Source organism: Carcharodon carcharias, chromosome 3, assembly GCF_017639515.1.
Source record: "Carcharodon carcharias isolate sCarCar2 chromosome 3, sCarCar2.pri, whole genome shotgun sequence".
In the NCBI taxonomy this organism is placed as follows: domain Eukaryota; kingdom Metazoa; phylum Chordata; class Chondrichthyes; order Lamniformes; family Lamnidae; genus Carcharodon; species Carcharodon carcharias.
In genome coordinates this window covers 142,846,887-142,868,581 of record NC_054469.1, presented here as the reverse complement: position 1 = coordinate 142,868,581, position 21,695 = coordinate 142,846,887, and the positions used below count along the sequence as shown (strand labels likewise).

The following is a 21,695-nucleotide window of genomic DNA, read 5'->3' as shown; positions in this document are numbered from 1 at the left end:
GCAGTGTTTAAATTTAGTGCCTTGTTTCAAATTGTGAATTAAATTTGATACTAGGATATTTATTCTGATCCTAGTGTACTTTTTAAAAAAAACTTGCTGAGCCCATAATCTTCAGAACATGTTCAAATCAGAGTAATTTCATAAAAAATAAAAATGGGCTTTATAGCAGTGATAAGCTTTAAACCATTTTAAGCATCACAATCAGGTTTCAATTGTTAGAAACACCCTGTTTGATTTTCGTGATGGGGAAGTGGAGCAGGGGGAGGAACCAATGAAACTTTAGAACACATGCATCAATAAATCAATAAAACAATAGTAACCACATTGCTTTTTCATTACTTCCATATTGGACAGTATCTCGTCACTTGTGCTCCAACATTCACTCAATTTTAGTCAGAAAATAGATGTGATATTAAAAGTGTCGTTCAAACGTTTGAAAAAAGTTGCAAACGTAGGAAAATAAAGCTCAGATTTTTAATTTAAAATATGAATTTTACTGTTTAGTTTTCTCTATAATATAATTTTATAGCCCAGCAATGTATTCTCACCTACACCAAGTTTTCACAAAACTGCCAGAAACAGCAATGAAACTACTGAATGCCTGATGACAAGTGTCCATACATCTGCAGAAAGCAACTACAGCTTCCAGGCCAAATCATGGTGAACAGCCTCCATCTGCTCAGCAACAGAGTTGCAAGACCAGCTGAAGTTGAGCTCACGTTAAGTTACAACAAATGATTCAAGCCAGGAGGTGTCAGAAACTCTCAAAAAGCCGCTCCGTTTACCAGCAGCTCTACACTTTTATTAGCTGCAGAGTTTTTCATTTTCAGAGACCAAATCAAATGCAAGATTTAATTCCTCACACAACACCAATCCAATTTACATCCAAAAGCCATTTCAGTCTTTACTGATGTTTTTTCAAAGTGCAAAGTACATGTCAAACATTTTGTTATTACCCTTGTACAGGCTTCAGTGCAATCCTTCATGGCAGCAATTCAGAACCATTTAGAACTATATCCATACATCAGTCAGATACAGCAAAAAGCAAATGCAATCAAAACACAACACTGTATACAATCAATATAATTTCATGTGTCAACATTTACATATTAGTAGTGGCAGTGTAATATCAACTACCAAAGTAGAGCATGGGATATTTTTCAATTACATTATATCCTCTCAGTCTCCAAATACAGTCCCGTTAAATGGAGTAGAAAACAACAACATCTGGGGGGACTTTGGAGGGTAGAATAATATCTTGAACAGTAACTGTGCACATAAGGCAAGATTTTGATTAAAAGTGAAAATTTTCCAAACCTCTAAATAAGCTCACACAATGGCCTAGTGGGTGAAGAGTTCATCTGAAGCAACACTATGTCATAGAGATCGTGAATGTTGTAAACTCCACCTACAATCTATGCCATGTCAACTGATGTTAGTTAGCCAGCACATTAGTACAAATAATAAAATTGATCTTGTGCCTTTTGATGGGTGAGCCGGGGTTGGGGGAGGGGACGGGACAGAAACAAACGTGAGCAAGAAAAAAAAAACTTAGCCAGAGTTTTCACTTCTCCAACTTGTTGAAAAGTGAAAGAAAAATGTATCAGGTTTGGCTGTGATGTCCTCTCAGAATCAATGAGTTTTGGGGCATTCACTACTTAAGACTTCCACATGGTCAATGACCAGTTGGTCGTGACAGGGAAGAATGCCCAGTATATACTGAATCATACCTTGGTGAGCAAATGTCTTCATGACAGGAGGGGGAAGCAGCAAAGGAAAAACAAGAAAATTACTGAACTGTGGAAACTTCATTTTATCACAGTTCCTTTTTCATGTAGTTGTAACTACAGGAATTTAGTCAAAGGATTAGTGAATTAGTGAGATTAATTAGTGGATTAATTGAACTAGTGAGTCTTAAAAGGTTTAAACCTTTTAAACCCCTATTCCAAATTAATGATACTTGGATATTGGAAAACAGAGGTAAATTTTGAAATTTTATCAAGATACCAACCTTTGCAAAGTTTGGGATAATACCAATTGGCTTGCAACAGGACATAAATAAGCTAATAGAATGGGCAGACTAGTGGCAGATGGAATTTAGTATAGATAAGTGGGAGGTGATACATTTTGGCAGAGGCAATATAGACTTAATGGCATAGCTCTGAAGAGTGTGCAGGGACCTGCAGATTCAGGTGCTTAGATCTTTGATGGCAGCAGGACATGTTGCGAGAATAATTAGAAAGGCATATTGGATCCTGGGCTTCATACAAAAGCAGGGAAGTTATGGTGAACTTTTATAAAGCTCTGGTTAGACCACATTAGAGTATTGCATCCAGTTCTGGTCATCACACTTTAGGAAGGATGTGAGGGGTCTTTGAGATTTGCCAGAAGGGTTCCAGAGATGAGGGATTTTAGCTTGAAGTTAAACTGGAGAAGCTGGGGCTGTCCTCCTGGGAGCAAAAGGAGCTCAAGGGGAAATTTGATGGAGGTACAAGATTATGACAGGTTTAGATAAGGTAGACAAAGAAAAACCATTCCCATTAGCTGATGGTACAAGGACTGAGACACTGTTCTAGGATTTTGGGCAGGAACTACGGCGGGCGGGTGGGAGGCGGGGGGGGGGGTTGGTGGTGGTCGGGGGGGGATGTGAGGAAGAACTTTTTTTTTTCCAGCAAGTGGTAATAGCCTAGAACTCGCAACCCATGAGGGTGTTGGAAGCGCAGACTATCAAATATTTCAAAAGAAAATTGGATGGACAGTTGGGAGAAATAAACTTGCAGGGCTATGGGGATAGTATGGGAGAACGGGACTAAGTGGATTGCTCTACAGAGAGCTGACATGGACTCGATGGGTTGAATGACCTCCTCTGTGCCGTAATGACTGTATGATTTTTAACTTTAGTGCTGGTCATTAGTCATTCTTTTCACATGATGCAACGTGCCTGTTACAATAAAACAAAAAAATAAACAAGCAGTCTTGACAAAGAAAAATTTCCATTCTTCCTAAAAATAAAAGTTGACTTTAATCTAATATTCTTTGAAGAAGGGAGGATTGCTATTCAGAGCTATAATAAATGCCAAATATGTAGAGTAATTGTGGATGTGAAGGAAGGAGAGAAGTTAGACAGAGCCCTCAAATATCAAGAGTGAACACTACATCCAATTTTTAACACTACAAAGTATTCTGAAGCAAAGCACTGAGAAATCCAGGAATGCTACTACCAATAACACACTAAAACCTTATTCCTATACTAGTTGCCTTGGAGGAGAGCAGAGTCCTCTCTTGGTAAAAGAAACCGAGGTAAGCAGCCCCATTGCTGGTGCCTTCTATATATACTCTTTAAGTTCATCTGTATCACCCAGTCAGCAGTGGCATATGCTGTTCCAAGCTGGCACTAGCAAAATCTCAACACTTATGAATCATATCTAAAACACTCAACGAGAAGTGGTTCCTATAGCACTATAGTTCCTACAGCTTTCAGAAACAAGCACAGGTCAACTTTAAACTATGATGGCAACAAGTTATAAATAAACTAATAGCATCGTTAAATTATAAACAGAACTCAAAAATATGAAGCACTGTATGAAAAAAGTCCCCCTACCTTGGGTGGTTTAAAAGGATATTCTGCTGAAAATACGATGTCAAGGAAGAACACACCACCTTCATAAACTGACCCAGGGGGCCCCAGGATCGTTGACCTCCATTCATAAACATTATCGCCTTTTGGTCCAGCACTGAAAAGTGTTGTTAAAAGGAAATTGTAATAAAAAAGATTATTAATATTCAAGATAAATTACAAACATACAGAGGTAGTTATAACATGCATTAACAAGATACCATTGGTTATTTTTATTTTGCATAAACAGGAGTCACTCAATTCATTATGACTTGAGCATATGAAGATCTAAAGTTTCTTCCTCTCAAGGCAATCCAGTATACTTCTAGACTTAATGACCAACTCTACAAATTGCATTTTTATATTCCCAGAATGAAAGGACAACGTCATTCACAAAAAAATTGATCATCTAAGTCTATACGTGTCTCATTAATCTTCAATGATGTTCTTAACCAGATATTCATGCAGCTTTTTCTTTAAAAGTCGTTAATGAGATGAAGTTACTGGTCCGGAGGGATTGATCTATTAATTGTATTTTGTATTACAGCTTCCCATTCTGTAATCATATAAATTAAGCATCCTACATTATCCTCACTAATGAGCATTCTAAACCTTAGATTAAAACTGATGAGTCAGGACATGACTGGGATCTCAGAACCACCAAAATATCAAGCAGTCATGCTTCATCTGGTGCTGGAGAATCATAGCAAAGTCTTGACATGATGGCATGTATCATTAGATCACATAGATCTAAAATTGTTTAAAATCTGCTTTTGGACTCTGGATCCCTACTCCAAAATGGATGGTGGGTCTGTGAAAGCACAGAAGAAAAACTGGTACACAAAAACAAAAACATATATAAAGTTGTCAGAATAGTGAAATTGAGCAAACAAAGCAACTCAACAGCATACATTGCAATTCTTATTTAGTTGCTTGTTGTACAGATAATTACAATAATCAAGCTATGCCTGAAGTCTGAGGGGCTCCATAATTAGAATCATATGGTTTTAGCACCATGGTGTGCGAGCTGAAAATTGAGCGACTGGCCGATGGAGACCAAAATTCTTTCCTAATCTTTTTTCCAAAATTAGGACGTTGAATTCTTGTGTCTCTTCACAACTTAATCAAAAGATTCACCTTTGCCATTCTTCTCTGAACACTTTTCCAACACACCCTTGCCTTCTTCACAAGATCACTATGGATGCCCAGCCCATCTCAACTTATTCTTCCAGAAAGATCCTGAAGTGTCCCTCCACAACATCCAATTTTTAAAAGTAATCCAAGTCTCTACACAGGTGTTTTATTCATAAAGTCAATGGCTAAAAGCTTCTGGAAAATGTAGAGATAGTCTGACTTATGCAGTTCACAGGGTGCTTAGCCAATGATTCAAGAAAATAACATTAAATATCAATGAATTACATAAAAAAAATAAAAAGCTGGACATAAACAGGAGGTAAGTTATCTTCTGGGGACGGGGGGGTTGGTGGCGGAAAGAAAAGGGTTTTCCCGTTTGCACATGTTGGGGGGGGGGGGGGGTTGGTGGCGGACAGAAAAGGGTTTTCCCGTTTGCACATGCAGACTGGCCAGTTATGTAGCTGTAAGCACTTTCTGTTTGTAATTCAAATTTCCAGTATTCTGAGCATTTAAAAAAAATGACCTCCATGTTTTCCCTTGAAGACCAGACATCGACTTGGTTGCAGTTTCACCACGCTAGACTTTGACCTCATTACTTGAATGTCTGGCTTTGACAACCATCAATTCCTTTTCTTTTTAAAACTAAGCATGGATTTTCTTTTCTCCAGAACGCAAGTTTGTTTTGGAACCTTCCAGTTTACATTTGCCCAAAGTACACAAGAGAAGCATGAAAATAATTTCCATTTTAGCCTGCATTCTTGACATTTCAATTTTCTGCTCTATACATTCCTGAGAAACTGAAGTATCTATTTAAAACTGCATTAATGATGGCTTGCAACTATAACAGAAGATGTGAACAACAGGAAAGCTTAAGCATTTTATTGGAGGAAAAATCTATCTGAAGATTGGAAAAAAAAAGTTACAGGCTAAGTTCTGATTACATTTTGCAATAGGTTCATTTTGAAGTGCACTGTGAATTTTCCAAAACACTCCCAGGGACCCCCATCTTTTCTTGCTGCTACCTGAAGAAAAACAGTGCTATCATTTTATTCGTATACTGATCAGTCTTAGTGATGTTACACAGACACAGTCAAGTCTAATTTCAATGTTTATGGTCAGGCAAGGTTGGAGGATGGAGGATAATGGAGCCAATATGGGAGGGCAGAGGCAGTGAAAAAGGGGAAATGAGAGGATTGCAATGCTAAAAGAAGTAGAATTCAAATCAGCAAGGATAGGAGGCATGGAACAGCTGACCTGGTTGAGTTGAGGGGGGGATGGAAGGGAATAATGTGGTGTTGCATTGCAGTTAGGCAAAGATTCGAGTAAAAGGGAAGAGAAGCAGGATAGGGGGTAACTTGTGAGGGGTAATGGAGTTGGGATGGAGAAAGAAATCTTGCTCAGGGGATGGGGGCCAGCCTTATGTTGGCTCAGTGGAGGGGGTGCCCCCATTAATTTTTTTAAACTTTTCCTATTTTTCAATAGGGTTCTGCTTCTTGATCAACAAGGGTTTTGGGATCAAACCTTCCTCAGGTGAAGGAATGGGTGGAACTGCAATCTTGAGTAATTCATGACTTTTCTTCCTGTTGTTGTAATTCTAACCAAATCTGGTAATAATTGACATTCTTTTGTGGGACTGTCACATTATTTTGGATCCAGCCTCATTGTAATCAACTGATTATGTTTACAATGCCTGCTTGTCAACACCTTTAGACGGTGAGACCAATGGCTGCTTTTAACATTGTTATATCTATACTATGTTACTAAGTGAACAATTACAGAAAATATAACGAGACATGGAACACAGAATTCTTGAGTAAGGGCTTGACATGCAGTATGCTTGCCCCAGCTGGACAGAACCTCGTGACCCCTTCAGTTCCAAACCACTCATGATGGACCCTTTTGGGTCCCCAGGCCCCAATTTGATCAAATAGACAGATTACAGCCACTTAACGTGCATACATCCATCTTTCACCCTCTATAACCTGCTTGCGAGCTTGTCGCTCTTCAAGTTTGAACTGAACCCTCACTATATATTTTCCACAAATATAACATTTTCCTCCATGCTTTGAAACTCAAAATGAACAGGGAAATCAAACATTTGGGGCGAAATCATTACCACTGTTGACACTGAACAAAATGACTAATTGAAGCAAATCCTAATTAGATTACAATTCCGATTAGTAATTTGCACAGGGAAATGATGCAAGATGCAAGTACAATCAAACAACACTTACAAATTCTATTATGTATGTTCCCCTTCCCATTTCCTTTCTCTCATTCCACCTCTCAATCTTCCATCAATACTAGTGCAAATTAGCCCCCAGAGTGTACACATACATGGCCCTGTCCAAAACCCTGCTGCCTCAAACAGAATTTAGTCAAATCACCTGCAGTGATCAAATGGAGAGGATAAAATCTAATTAGACAACTACTGTATCACTTAGCATGTGCATTTCCTGATGTCGTAGGTCAGCAAATAGACAGTGCAAGAGAAATCACAGATGCAAAAATACTACTTTTCAGAATCTGGAGTTAGTGCTCTATCTTTCCACTGCCATATACACATTGGTTTATTAAAAAATCATAACTTCTTTAGGTGTGCATTAATCTTTTTACTTCTTGGAATTTGAAAGTAATTTAAATAAAATGCAACTTCTATAATAATAGACCAATTGCCAAAAAACACAAATCAAACCACCACCAGTGATTCAATGGATAGGATTAAACCTAATCTGACAATTACTCTATTAGGCTGTAGACTTCAAATATTTACAGCTTAAATAAAAACTGAGCATCATTTGGTTCAAATGTTTATAAAACAAGAAGCAGTTTTAGTTTTTAAAATGGTACAACTCTTTAATGCTCTTGTTGAATTCTTATGAATGCAGATCAATTCTGCTTGTCTGACATCCAGTATTGGATGAGCAGGTATTGTCTTTGGGCCCTGCCATAAACTCCATTCCCCAGTCACCATTTGCATCCCTCTCCCTCACAACTGCCTGAAGCTGAACCAGACCGTATGCAATCTTGACGTTGCGTTCGACTTAGAAATGAACTTCTGTTCACCTCTCTGTCCCATCATCAAGACTGCCCACTTACACCACCACAACATCGCCCAACGCCCACCCTGCCTCAGCTCATCTGCTCTTGATACCCTCATCTATGCCTTTGATACCTCTAGGCATGAATATTCCAATGCTCTCCCTGGTCCCCCATCTTACATAAACTTGAATATATCCAAAATTCTGCTGTCTGCACCTTAACTCAAGAGTCCTGTTCACTTATCACCTGTGCTTGCTGATCTATACTGGTTCGTGATTCGACGATGCCTCGAGTTTAATATCATCATTGTTTTCAAATCACTCCATACCTCTAACTTCCTCCAGCTCTCTTAAGTCTTCAAGATCCCTGCATTCCTCCAATTCTGGCATCTTGCGCATGCCCGATTTTAAAACTGTTCCACCATCAGCATTTGTGCTTTCAGCTGTCTTGGCCCCAAGCTCTGGAATTCGCTTTTTAAACTTCTTCACCTCTCTTTCCTCCTTGATGCTCCTTAAAATCTACTTCCTTGACCAAGCTTTTGATCGTCTGTCCTGATATCTCCCTCTGTAGTTCAGTGTAAATTTTTTATTGATAATGCTCTTGGTAAGTATCTTTGGAAGTTTTGCTACATTCGCAGCACTATATAAATACAAGTTCTTGTTGATTAGGTTCACCATTGATTACCTATACTTCTGTGATTATCCAATTTGAAAATATAAGTGTACTGCTCATTTGTTAATCTATTGAAAAATACACTAAGCCAATACCATTAGCTAATGAGTGTTAATGAAATTTAAGATAAACAGTGTGTCTACTTGGTCAAGTTTTGTGGGAATACAACAAGGTTACTGAATTCCAGATGGTAGATCAAGAACAATGGAACTCTTAGGCTGGGATTTTCCGGTTCAGTCGTGGCAGGAACCGCTGCGGGAGATTTGGCAGCCCAGGCAAAAGTCCATTGACTTTCGGCCAGACCAGACGATCCCGGCAGCGGGTGGGGCCAGAAAATCCTGCCCTTAGTTACTACCAGTCTCGTTGCACCATCCCCCAAAGAAACCAGTAGCACCATTATCAGGAGCAGATATATAAAATTTATAAAGATATACTACTAGGTTCATTTAATAAAAAAGAAAAATTAGATTAAAAATTTCAAAACAATATTCTGAATTTTCCAGCAAGAACTCCTATCCAGTTTATTTCACAAGTGGAGTCTACATTCTACCACCAGGAAGACTGCCCCATTTGGGCAACTAACTCATGCTAGGATTCTGCAATTGCTTCCCGTACTATTCATTTGTATGCAAACAACTGACTTGAATATCAGCAGTCATTCTGAACTCAACTTGAATAAAGCAGAACTAATATCCCCGTTAATGGCATCAATATATGGTATACTGTAAAGTTAGTTCAAGCAGATAGAAACAAGGTATATCCAACTCAAATTAAAATCATCCTGCATTTTCCTTTAAAAATATATTTTGTAGTTTTATCTTCCCCTTTCAAGAAGCAGAATATAGACTGGTCCAATATTTCTTTAGAACTTGTTTATGAGGAGGGAACAGGCCATCAATGATAAAATACATGGATAAAGGGACAGGACAACAGGATAAAAGCAATTTGTGCAGTTTTAAGAAAATACTTGGATTGCACATTTCTGACGTAACTAAAAATATGCCACAAGAACATTTGAGGTTAGACAATAATATTCAAAGATTTGGCTGAAACTGTCACAGTCAATTGTGATATTTTATTTTGTATAGTCATAGACAGACCAGACAGAATTTTGAGTTTTTGGTCAGGAATCTGACCTTGGGGTCAAATGCAGGGCCCGTCCTGGCAACATGTCGGGAGCAGCAACCTTGATTGGGTTGGCTAATCAGTGTCATGGGGGTTCTCATCGTTCAATTAAGGGCAGTGGGTGGGTTCTTGAAGTTGATGGGCAGGTAGGGAGGGGGAGAGAGGCAGGCAGGAAAAGAGAGAGTGTGAGCGTGAGAGAGAGCAGGAGAGGAAGAGAAAGAACATACGTACACACATGAATATACAAATTCGGACCAGTAGGTCACTTGGCCCACTGAGCTTGGTCTACTATTCAATAAGATCACGGCTGATCTGATTGTAAACTCAGCTCCACATTCCCACCTACCCCCAATAACTTTTCACCCCCTTGCTTATCAAGAATCTATCTAACTCTGCCCTAAAAATATTCAAAGACTTTTGAGGGAGAGTTCCAAAGACTCATGATCCTCAGGAAAAATTTATCCTCATCTGTGTTAAATAGGCGGCCCATTATTTTTAAACTGTGACCCCTAGTTCTAGATTCTCCTACAGGAGGAAACACCCTCTCCACATCCACCCTGTCAGGACCCCTCAGGATCTTGCATGCTCCAATCAAGTCACCTCTTACTTTTCCAAACTCCAGCAGATACAAGCCTAGATTGTCAAACTTTTCCTCACAAGACAGCCTGTCCGTTCCATGTAGTAGTCTAGTAAAAACTTCTCTGAACTGCTTCCAATGCATTTATATCCTTCCCTAACTAAGGAAAGTAATATTGTACATAGTACTCCGGATGTGGTCTCACCAATACCCTGTATAACTGAAGCACAATCTCTTTATTTTTGAATTCAATTCTCCTCGCAATAAACAATAACATTATATTAGCTTTCCTAGTTACTTGCTGTACCTACATACTAACCTACTGCGATTCATGCACTAGGACACACAGATCCCTCTGCAATCTCTCACCATTTAGCTAATATACTTCTCTTTTATTCTTCCTGCCAAAATGGACAATTACATATTTTCCCACATTATACTCCATTTGCCAGATCTTTGCCTACTCACTCAACCTATCTATATCCCTTTGTAGCCTCATGTCCTCTTCACAACTTACTTCCCCACATATCTTAATTTAGCAACCATACCTTTGGTCATCCATTCAAGCCATTTATATAAATTGTAAGAAGTTGAGGCCCCAGCACTGATCCCTGTGGCATACCACTTGTTACATCTTGCCAACCTGAAAAGGACCCATTTATGCCTACTGTTTCCTGTTAGCTAGGCAATCTTCTATCCATGCCAATGTTACCCTCTACACTGAGCTTTCATTTTCCACAATAATCTTTGAGGTGACGGCTTATCAAATGCCTTCTAGAAATCTAAGTACAGTACATCTACCGGTTCCCCTTTATCCACAGCCCATGTTACTTCTTCGAAGAACTCCAATAAATTGGTTAAACATGATTTCCCTCTCATAAAACCACTTTGGCTCTGCCTGATTACCTTGAATTTATCTAAGTGCTCTGCTATAACGTCTTTAATAATAGCTTCCAACATTTTCCCTATGACAGAGTCATAGAGGTCTACAGCATAGAAAAAGGCCCTTCGGCCCATCGAGTTTGTGCCAGTCAAACAAGTACCTAACTATTCTAACCCCATTTTTCCAGCACTAGGCTCATAGCCTTGCATACCATGGCATCGCAAGTGCACATCCAAATACTTCTTAAATGTTATGAGGATTTCTGCCTCTACCACTCTTTCAGGCAGTGAGTTCCAGATTCCTACCATCCTCTGGGTGAAAAAATTCTTCCTCACATCCTCTCTAATCCTCCTGCCCTTTACCTTAAACCTATTCCCCCTGGTTATTGATCCCTCCGCCATGGGGAAAAATTCCTTCCTGTCTATCCTATCTATGCCCGTCAATTTTATACACCTCAATCACGTTCCCCCTCAATCTCCTCTTCTCCAAGGAAAATAACCCCAGTCTATCCAATCTCTCCTCATAACTAAAACTCTCCAGCCCAGGCAGCATCCTGGTAAATCATCTCTGCGCCTCTCTAGTGCAATCACATCCTTCCTATAGTGTGGATTCCAGAACTGCACGCAATACTCTAGCCTAACCAGCGTTTTATACAGTTCCAGCATAACCTCCCTGCTCTTACATTTTATGCCTCAGCTAATAAAAGCAAGTATTCCATATGCCTTCTTAACCATCTTATCTACTTGTCCCGCTACCTTAAGGGACTGGTGGACATGCACACCAAGGTCCCTCTGATCCTCCATACTTCCCAGGGTCTTACCATTGACTGTGTATTCCCATGCCTGGTTTGTCCTGCCCAAGCACATCACACTTATCCAGATTAAACTCCATTTGCAACTGATGAACCCCTCTGACCAGCCCATCTATATTCTCCTGTAATCTAAGGCTATCCTCCTCATTATTTACCACCCTTCCCCGCGGCGACTGAAAGCACGAGCGAGTGAAAGTGGAAAGAGAGTGAGCGAAAGAGGAAAGGGGCCCTCTCGGGGGGGTGTTGGCGGCGGCAATTGTGCTAGCAAGCCAGCATGCTTGTTAGCAGCATTAAATTGCACACCCGCCCACCTACGTTCACACCCCATATTGGGCCAGAAGGTCCTGCCCAGTATCATAACAGCAAAATTGGGCAATTTCGAATATATATTGATTTAAAAATGCCCAATCATTTTTCCATTTAAAAGTCATAAACAGTACTGGTTTTCTACATGCGCCATAACCACATCATTTTTTTAAAAATTGCACCTTCCAATGAATGTGACATTGTGATTCTAATTCCAACGTCCTGGCTATTGGTGACTTTAGTCTTAACTTTCCCCCCCCCATTTACCATTCCTCCTGTTCCCCTCATAGTACAACTTAATTTTAATTAAATATTTTTATCTCACCATAGAGCCACACATCTGTGCATTTTGCACATGTACAGCTTACAGAATTTCCCTGTTTTCAATCTCTGCATCAACAGTTAAAGGGTAGAAGGACATGTCCCATCATCCTGATAGGATTTGAGTTTTGAAACCTTTTGCAAAAGGCTTTGAAACAAACTGGAGATTGAATTTTCAAATTCTTTATTTCAGAAAAGTGAGGAACTTACATAAATGTAAGAGAAAAGCACAACTGTGTAAAAACCCCACAAAAAAAACATGGGAACAATATCAACTGTGGTTTCTTGATATTTAGAAAGAAAATGTTATTTATAGTCAGTCAAAGCTTTTGATTGATGTTGAAAAAAGTCTTCTGAACTATTTTTGAGGCTTAATATTAACAAACTGCAGGAACAATACATCTCAAGCACATTGTGGGGTAATTTATTTGCTTGTGAAAATTTATTTATTGATAATTTCACTCTGTGCACTCATGGTTCACCCCCAGCATATGTTGTTTTTAAGTTCATTAATTTTTAACAAGCAGAAAATTTACATTTAACAGCTTGAAGAATACTAAGGCAGGAATTGGCAGGCGATGAGTAAAGTGAGGGTGGATGTAGCCAACATGCATGAACAGATGGGAACTTAGGTGTTTCATGGTTATGATAGAATCGAAGGAAGTTTGGGTGCCATTTTCCTGGAACCTGCCCTCACAATACTGCAGATCCCAGCAATCTGAATGTTTCAAAACCCATCCCGAGTCCTGTTAGATTTCAGGAACATACTCCTCAGATCAAGTTCCTGTGACAACCCCAGGCTCTACAACCAATGCACCCCAACCCTGCCACCTGCTCAATGCTTACAATTCTCATAACTTCCTCCAATACTCTTAAGAACTCATTCCCAAAGTTAATGTCAGAAAGCAGGTTCTCATGCAAATTGTGATCAATACTTGGAATGGTCTTCCAGGTAGTGGAGAGAGGGAAAAGCTGAGAAGCCATTCCAGATGCTGGAGAATTAGATTTCCCTGGAAGATGAGCTAGCCAGGCTCAAGTCCCTCATCTGTATATAAACACAAGATCAAGTACTGCAGTGACACAAACAGAAGCATTCATTCTAAATGTTGATGTTGGGTAATTCCTAGGAGCCTCAAACTGAAGCCCAATATTTCTATGACAAATCACTGTGTGTTTTTAGCCATTGAAATATTTGCATAAGTTCTGATTTAAGCAGCAAACAAAATCTTTTTTGTCTTTTAAAAGGTGTCCTTTCCCATATCCACTTATCTTCTTTTTTCTACATTAGCTCAAATCCTGCCTCCTGGGGCACAAATTGCACCAATGCTTAAATGATTAGTTCTTAAGTACAATAGCTCAAGCAAATTTACACGTGCTGTGAATATCTAGAGCCAAATTTTGGCGTGGGAAATATTTATACTCTAACATAAAAGCACATATGCACAGAATATTTTTAGAATATTACAGTATAAAGGCAAATTCTCTAAATCAACTTTACACAGACAGTTATTATGCAAACTGTTTGGAAGTGAATCTATCAATACAAATAGCGTACTATAAAACAGGGATTCTCAACTGGGGGCACACAACAAGATTTCAAAGGACCCACCCATAAAAGGTTTTCACCAACTTAAGTTTAATATCAGTGATCAGACCCAGAATATTGCTGCCGCCAAGTGGCTCCCTCCAGAACAGCAGCTGTTAAAGATCTAACATCCAGCATATTTTCAGTCAGATAAAAACAAAAAACTGCAGATGCTGGAAATCCAAAATAAAAACAGAATTACCTGGAAAAACTCAGCAGGTCTGGCAGCATCGGCGGAGAAGAACAAAGTTGAAGGGTCATGAGGACTCGAAACATCAACTTTGTTCTTCTCCACCGATGCTGCCAGACCTGCTGAGTTTTTCCAGGTAATTCTGTTTTTGTTTTATATTTTCAGTCAGGTTTATTCACTGTGTCAGAGTCTCCCAAGAGTGTTCCTCAGACTAAACTGATCATTGGACAATTCCTCTTCAGTTGGCGGTCTGTCCGATTGGGTCTGATGAATAGGGAGACACAGGTTAAACTGCTAATTGTGTTCATCCATTATTATTATTATTATTATGTTTCGAGTCCATATGACTCTTCTTCAGAACATCCTTCAGTCATACAGACTCGAAACGTTAACTGTCTTCCTCTCCACAGATGCTGTCAGGCCTGCTGAGTTTTTCCAGCAATTTTTGTTTTTGTTTCAGATTTCCAGCATCTGCAGTATTTTGCTTTTACGTTATGATGTTTCTGATCTTACATCTGATCCTTCCTGCCTCTAATGCAAAATGTCCTCAATAGAACATTGGGATTTGCAGTCACAGGTGATCAAAATCTCTTTCACCCAACTGTTCAATCTCTCTGATATAAAGAAAAGCGGAACAAGAGCCTCTAAACTCAGTCATCCCTTAGAATTGATGTCCTGTAACTTCCAGTGGAGTGGCAATTGAGTTAGATTGCCACTCCACTCAGAATTTACTTAACTTGAAATCCAGCTGCTGCTCGCCTGACCTTCCAATTCAGTCCAGGCGAGATTCGTGAGCGGGTTCCTGAGGCTGACAGTCGAGGGCAACTCAGTCGAAGGTAAGTAAGCCACACCCGCTTTTCTACAGCACCAGCTGCCAGAAAGTAGATAAGTTTAAACGTTCCACCACTTTGACAAGCCAGGGAGAAGTGTAAAAGTGAGTAGGATTTGCTGGGGGTGGGGGCTGCATCAGTACAATTGTTAAAAGCAAAATACTGTGGATGCTGGAAATCTGAAACAAAAACAAAAATTGCTGGAAAAACTCAGGTCTGACAGTATCTGTGGAAAGGAAGAGAGAGTTAACGTTTCGAGTCCGTATGGCTCTGATGAAGACTCAACCAGACTCGAAAACTTAACTCTGTCTTCCTCTCCACAGATGCTGTCAGACTTGCTGAGTTTTTCCAGCAATTTTTGTTTCTGTTTCAGTACAATTGCTACCCAGAAGCTAGAAGTGTTTTTAATTCTTTTTCTGGGCAACTATTGCTGTATGACACCATCCAAAGTTTGCATCGGTTTAAATCACATTTTTGGATGGCTCCCGGTGCAGGGCAATTGTCCAAACAAGAGGGTGACTCCCCAGCGCATCTTTGGGGTACCCCACAGATACACTGCCCTGGAGCTAGCGAGTTACAGCCCAATATTAAATGTAATTTGATACTCAGGGTAGCTCTATACAAAGAAAGGGAACACGTTGAAGGAGAGTGAAACAAGAATTCAAACTCCTTGGTTCGTTCTAGGAATGGTCACAATTAAAGATTTAGAGCTTGTGCTGGAGCAGAATGGGGGAGGTGCAAACGACAGATCAATGTTTCCAATGAATCACTTTCAAAGAGACTGATACAGGGTCCAGTTATGGACTCCAACCTCTATCCCTTACAGACGGACACTATTGACCTGCTGTAGAGAGTTTAGGAGCGTATTTACAGAACTTAGCCAAATATGTCCAATGGCAAGAATTTATCAAAAAGATAGGAATCACGAAAGCAGAGAAAAATGCACGTAGGCAACACACATGGCCGACTGGCAGAACTCCCCCTCGATTATGGGCAGCCAGGGTTGTTGTCCTGTTCAGAATGACTGCCCATGGCTCTACAGCTACCAGCCCAATCAGAAGGCTGGCAGCTCAGCAGCACCACTGTGTATGGTGACCATTGCTGAGGAAGGCAGTGGCCCTGTGGCCTACAGAAGGTAGGCCAAAGGGATGTTAAAAAAAATACTTCAAAATTATACTGATGGAGGAGAAACCCCTCTGAGCTAATTGTTGGGGCTTTGGGGGCTACGTTCCTTGCCCACAGCCTCCTCTTTGAAGAAAACATACTTCCCCACAACCCACCTGGGCTGTTGCTGAGAGGCTGCCTGCATTCAGCTGGTGGCCTCCCCACCCAGTAGGGTAGGGGGTTTGATCTGCTGTTGGCAAAATGTTGATGGCCTGGTAAAATAGTCCTTAATTGGACATTTGAATATTTAACTTTGCATCCTGCCCCTTTGTTGCAGGATTCTGGTGCCACCATTGGTAAAATTCCTTGATGGCGGCACATGGCCAAGGAGCTGATCTGCTACAGCACCAATCTTCCTCTCCCTCCCTCCCACCCCAACCCCCACGCTGTGATTCTGCCTTGTGAGGACTGGTGGAATCCTGCCCCAAATGTCTTTCATACTGGAATTTACCCAGCTTACTGGGCCATATCCCAGTGTATAGCACTTGGTTGGTTCTCGGCTGGTTCAGTTTCCAGGGACCGTCTTCCCAAGTCTCTCAATTTCCCTTTTAGCTATAAGATAGGGCAACTGCCTTCAGGGCCGATGGCAGGGTGTCAGTCACCTTGATGTTCTCGATGTTTAAATCCAGTGCCATTTACCAGACTGGCTCAATCACCAACTACAGTATGGGAAATACCCCATGACAGGGGTTCTGCTAGCATGTGCCTAAACTCTCTGCAGTTTGTTAAATAGACTCTGCTTGTGAGGAGCAGAGTTTGGAATCAATATCTGGTTCTCCAATCAATGTTTGCTTTTAACCAGAGTCTTCAATCTGTGAAACGAGTTCCTTATTTGCGTGACTTCTACTTCATAATTTGGTTGTTAATTTAGTAAATAGAAGCTGAGAGGGTCTTTCTGTTACATAGGTAAGATCTCGATGCCATGACAAAAGATTGTTGCTTAGCACCAGCAACATTTTTCACATCAAATAAAACAAAAATTGTATTAAATATGTTTAATTGTATAACTAATCTTTATGTACTTGTATTGTGTTATGGGAGTCTATGGGATTTTCAAAACATGAGAAGGGGATCTCAGAAGTAAAAATGCTGAGAAAAAATATCAGGCAGCTCAGAATGCAGTATTCCAAGTGTCCACCTTTCTCTTTTGAGTATTTTAAATTTAGTCAAGATTAGCTATATTAACAAAGAACAAGCACACAACACCATGCTTTTAAAAGTTTGATTTGGCTGTAAATAGCATTGTTCAGTCATATCACAGTGATGTCAGCAGTGGTGTTATTCTGGGGCAAAGAGATCCTACAACATCAATAAAAAAAACTTAAGTCCAGATATTTATGGGGAACTTGTAGATTCTAAACTCAGCTATTTGATATTCAACCTCTAACATTAAAGAATCATTATTATAAAACCGTAGAAAAGTTACGGCACAGGAAGAGGCCATTCAGCCTATCATGTCTGCACCTGCCAAAAAGAGAAAAAAGAAACTAGCCTTTCATTTTAATCCCATTTTCCAGCACGTGGTCCATAGCCTTGCAGGTTACAGCAATTCAGGTGCAGGTGCAGGTCCAGGTACTTTTTAAATGAGTTGAGTGTTTCAGCCTCAACCACCAACCTTGGCAGTGAATTCCATATGCCTACCACCCTCCGGGTGAAAAAGCCTTTCCTCATGTCTCCTCTAATCCTTCCACCAATCACCATAAATCTATGGCCCCTGGTAATTGACCCCTCAGCTGGGGAAACAAGTCATTCCTGTCCACCTTATCTCGGCCCCTCAGTTTTGTACACCTCAATTAGGTCATCCGTCATCAGCCTCCTCGCTTCTAAAGGAAACAACCCTAGCCTATCTAATCTTTCCTCACAGCTGCAATTTTCAAGCCCTGGCAATGTTCTTTTAAACCTCCTCTGCACTCTCTTCAGAGCCATTTTGTCCTTCCTGTAATGTGGTGACCAGAACTGTACACAGAACTCCAGCTGTGGCCTAACCAGCATTTTATACAGTTCCATCATTACATCCCTACTTTTGTATTCAATACCTTGCTCAATAAAGGAAAGCATTCCATATACTTTCTTCAACACCTTGTCCACCTGTCCTGCTGCCTTCAGGGACCTGTGGACATGCACTCCAAGGTCTCTCACTTCCTCTACCCTTCTCATTAACTTCCCATTTATTGAGTATTCCCTTGCTTTGTTTGCCCTCCCCAAATGAATTACCTCTCACTTCTCTGGATTGAATTCCATTTGCCACTTCTCTGCCCACTCAACCAAACCATTGATATAATTCTGGAATCAACAGCTATCCTCTTCACTATCAACTACATGGCCAATTTGTGTCATCTCCAAATTTCCCAATCATGCCTTCCAGATTTAAGTCTAAATCATTAATATACAACTAATAGCAAGGACCCCAACACTGAGCCTTGTGGAACACCACTGGAAACTATTTTCCATTCACAAAAACATCCATCGACCCGTTGTTTCCTGTCACTGAGCCAATTTTGGATCCAACCTGCCACCTTCCCATGTATCCCATGAGATCTCACTTTCTTGACCAGTCTGCCACGTGGGACCTTGTCAAATACCTTACTAAAATCCATGTAGACAACATCCACTGCACTACCCTCATCAATCCTTGTTACTTCCTCAAAAAATTATATTAAGTTACTAAGACACAATCTTCCCCTAAAAAAACCATGCTGACTATCCCTGATCAATCTGTGCCTAAGTAACAGTTTATCCTATCTCTCAGTTTTGTTTCCAATAATTTGCCCACCACCGGAGTCAGGGTGACCAACCTATCATTTTCTTCACACTCTCTCCCCCCCCCACACACCTTAAACCAGCTTATATTTCAACTCTTTCTTGGACTCGAACTCAAGTTCTGTCGAAGGGTCATGAGGACTCAAAACGTCAACTCTTTTCTTCTCCGCCGATGCTGCCAGACCTGCTGAGTTTTTCCAGGTAATTCTGTTTTTGATTTCTATCATTTTCTGGCCTGTCTCTCGCACACCTTTTTAAATAATGATGCAATGTTCACAAACCGCCAATCCTCTGGGATTTCGCCTGTATCTTGTGGGGACCAGAAAATGATCCTTAGAGCATCCACTATTTCCTCCCTGGCTTCCTTCAACAGTCTGGGATACAATCCATCCTGGTGATTTATCCACCTTCAAGGATGCCAGTCCCTCCAGTACTTCCTCTCTCACTATGCTTATTGTATCTAATATTTCCTAATCCTCCTCTTTAACTAGAATGTCTGCTTCATCCCTCTCATTAGTGAAGACAGAGACAAAGTACTCATTGAGAACTTTGTCCAAATATTCAGCATCAAACCACAAGTTACTATGTACATCTCTGATAGGTCCTACATTTTCTCTTGCTCTTAATGTACTGGTAAAGTATCTTAAGATTGTCTTTGATTTTAGCTGTCAGTATTTTTTCGTATCCTCTCTTTGCTTTCCTAATTTCCATTTTTACTTCACCCATGTACTTTCTATACTCCTCTAGGCTTTCTACAGTATTAAGTCCTTTGTGACTGTCATAAGCTTTATTTTGGCCTCAATGCCTCTGGGTAACCAGGGGGTTCGAAATTTGGCAGTACCACCCCTTTTCTGTGAGGACATGTCTACACTGTGCCCTAGAATCTCGCTTTTGAAAGTCTTCTGCCGATTTGGCACAATTTTTTCTTCTAATAGCTGTATCCACTCCACTTTTGCCAGTTCACCTCTCAGCTTTGTAAAATTTGTCTTCACACTGTTCGTATCCCAATTGATATTAGGGTAGTTGAAGTCCTCAACGATTACTGCCCTATTGTTTAACCGTCTACATATTTGCTCTTCTAACTCCCTTCCACTATTTGTGGGTCTATAATACATTCCTAGCAGTGTGTCTGCCCCTTTTTTATTTCTGAGCTCAACCTATATGGCCTCATTTGATGCTTAATTTAGTATATCATCCCTCCTCACAGCTGTAATTGATTCTTTAACCAATAATGCTACACCTCCACCTTTTTATCCCCCTCTCTGTTCTGCCTGAAAACTCTATATCCTGGGATTTTGAGCCACCATTCTTGCCCCTCCTTAAGTCAAGTTTCCGTTGTAGTGATATCATGCTGGCATGTGTCTGTGCCCTCAGCTCAGTGGCTTTACTTACTATGCTCCTTGCATTTACATGTATACCTTTTAACACGGCCAAATTCCTGTGTTGTATACTTTTTAAACTGTGCTGCTTCTGTCTTTCAGAATCACTCTCAAATTCTCCATGTTCCCTGCTCTGAATTTGCCATTAGGTTCCCACCACCTGCAACCCCCCCCACCCGACAATCTAGTTTAACTCCCCACCCCAACACTAGCAAATCTCCCTGTGGGGATATTTGTCCCAGTCCTGTAGATTGGCTTGTACAGGTCCCACCTTCCCCAGAACCAGTCCTAATGCCTTAGAAGTCTGATACCCTCTCTCCTACACCAGCTTTCCAGCCACGTGTTTATTCACTCAATTCTCCTATTTCTATACTCACTTGCACATGAGACTAGGAGTAATCCTGAGATTACTGCTATATAGGTTCTGCTTTTCCATTTCCTTCCTCGCTTGCTAAAGTCTGCTTTCAGGACCTCATCACCTTTCCTACCCATTGGTACCAACATGGACCACGACCTCGGCTGATCACCCTCCCTCAGAAGAATGTCCTACAGCCGCTCCGTGAAATCCCTGGCACCAGGGAGGCAACATACCATCCTGGAGTCACATCTGCGGCCGCTTGTCTATGTCTATATCTCTAGTGTTCACAGAAATTTTACTTAAAACACTTACTTGTATAAATATAATGCTTTTTTTTAAAAACAAAAATCTTAATTACACCACAGCCTCAATAACTAAAGGTGACTGATATTTCAAGATCACTACATTTACTGACTGTAAATCTATTAATTGACCACCTCAAATGCTAAGAAACTTGTGAAAACGCACACTCCACTGGAATGGTTAGATGCTGCAATTCAAAAACCGTATAGCGACTAAAAAGCAAGAAAAATGGAAGACTTATACATTATCTGCCATATTTTTCAACACATTTTTGGTTCTGCTTAAACCTAATTTCTGGGATTTTCCCCACTGATTTGGCAGGTAGCAAAATTGGCCTCAATATCCCTGAGAAAAGGAGGAGAAAATAAAAGCCAGTCAGAATTTCAACTTCTCAGTGTCATCCAGTGAGCGATGTCTGGTTATGCAGATGTGTCCAGATATGCATTTGATTGACAGTTTATGACAGGAACACTCTGCTGATGTTCACTAGCTAGGATCACAGAAAGATAGAAGAGCTTCCATTTACGAAGCACCTTTCACACACTCAAGATACCGCAAAGTGCTTTACAGCTAAATGGCACACAGTGAATGTCCCACAAACAGCAATGGAATAAATGACCAAAAATAAATTAAATATAT

The 21,695-nt window shown here is 40.4% G+C and overlaps 1 protein-coding gene across 1 annotated transcript in view; it reads right to left on the bottom strand.

Moving 5' to 3' along the window:
• LOC121276309 (ubiquitin-conjugating enzyme E2 E1) overlaps positions 1 to 21,695 on the bottom strand; it is an 87,565-nt gene that overhangs the window by 3,999 nt on the left and 61,871 nt on the right. The window contains exon 3 of the mRNA XM_041184574.1: positions 3,602 to 3,734. Within this exon, the coding sequence (XP_041040508.1) occupies positions 3,602 to 3,734 (133 nt within the window). The remainder of the gene's footprint in view (positions 1 to 3,601; positions 3,735 to 21,695) is intronic.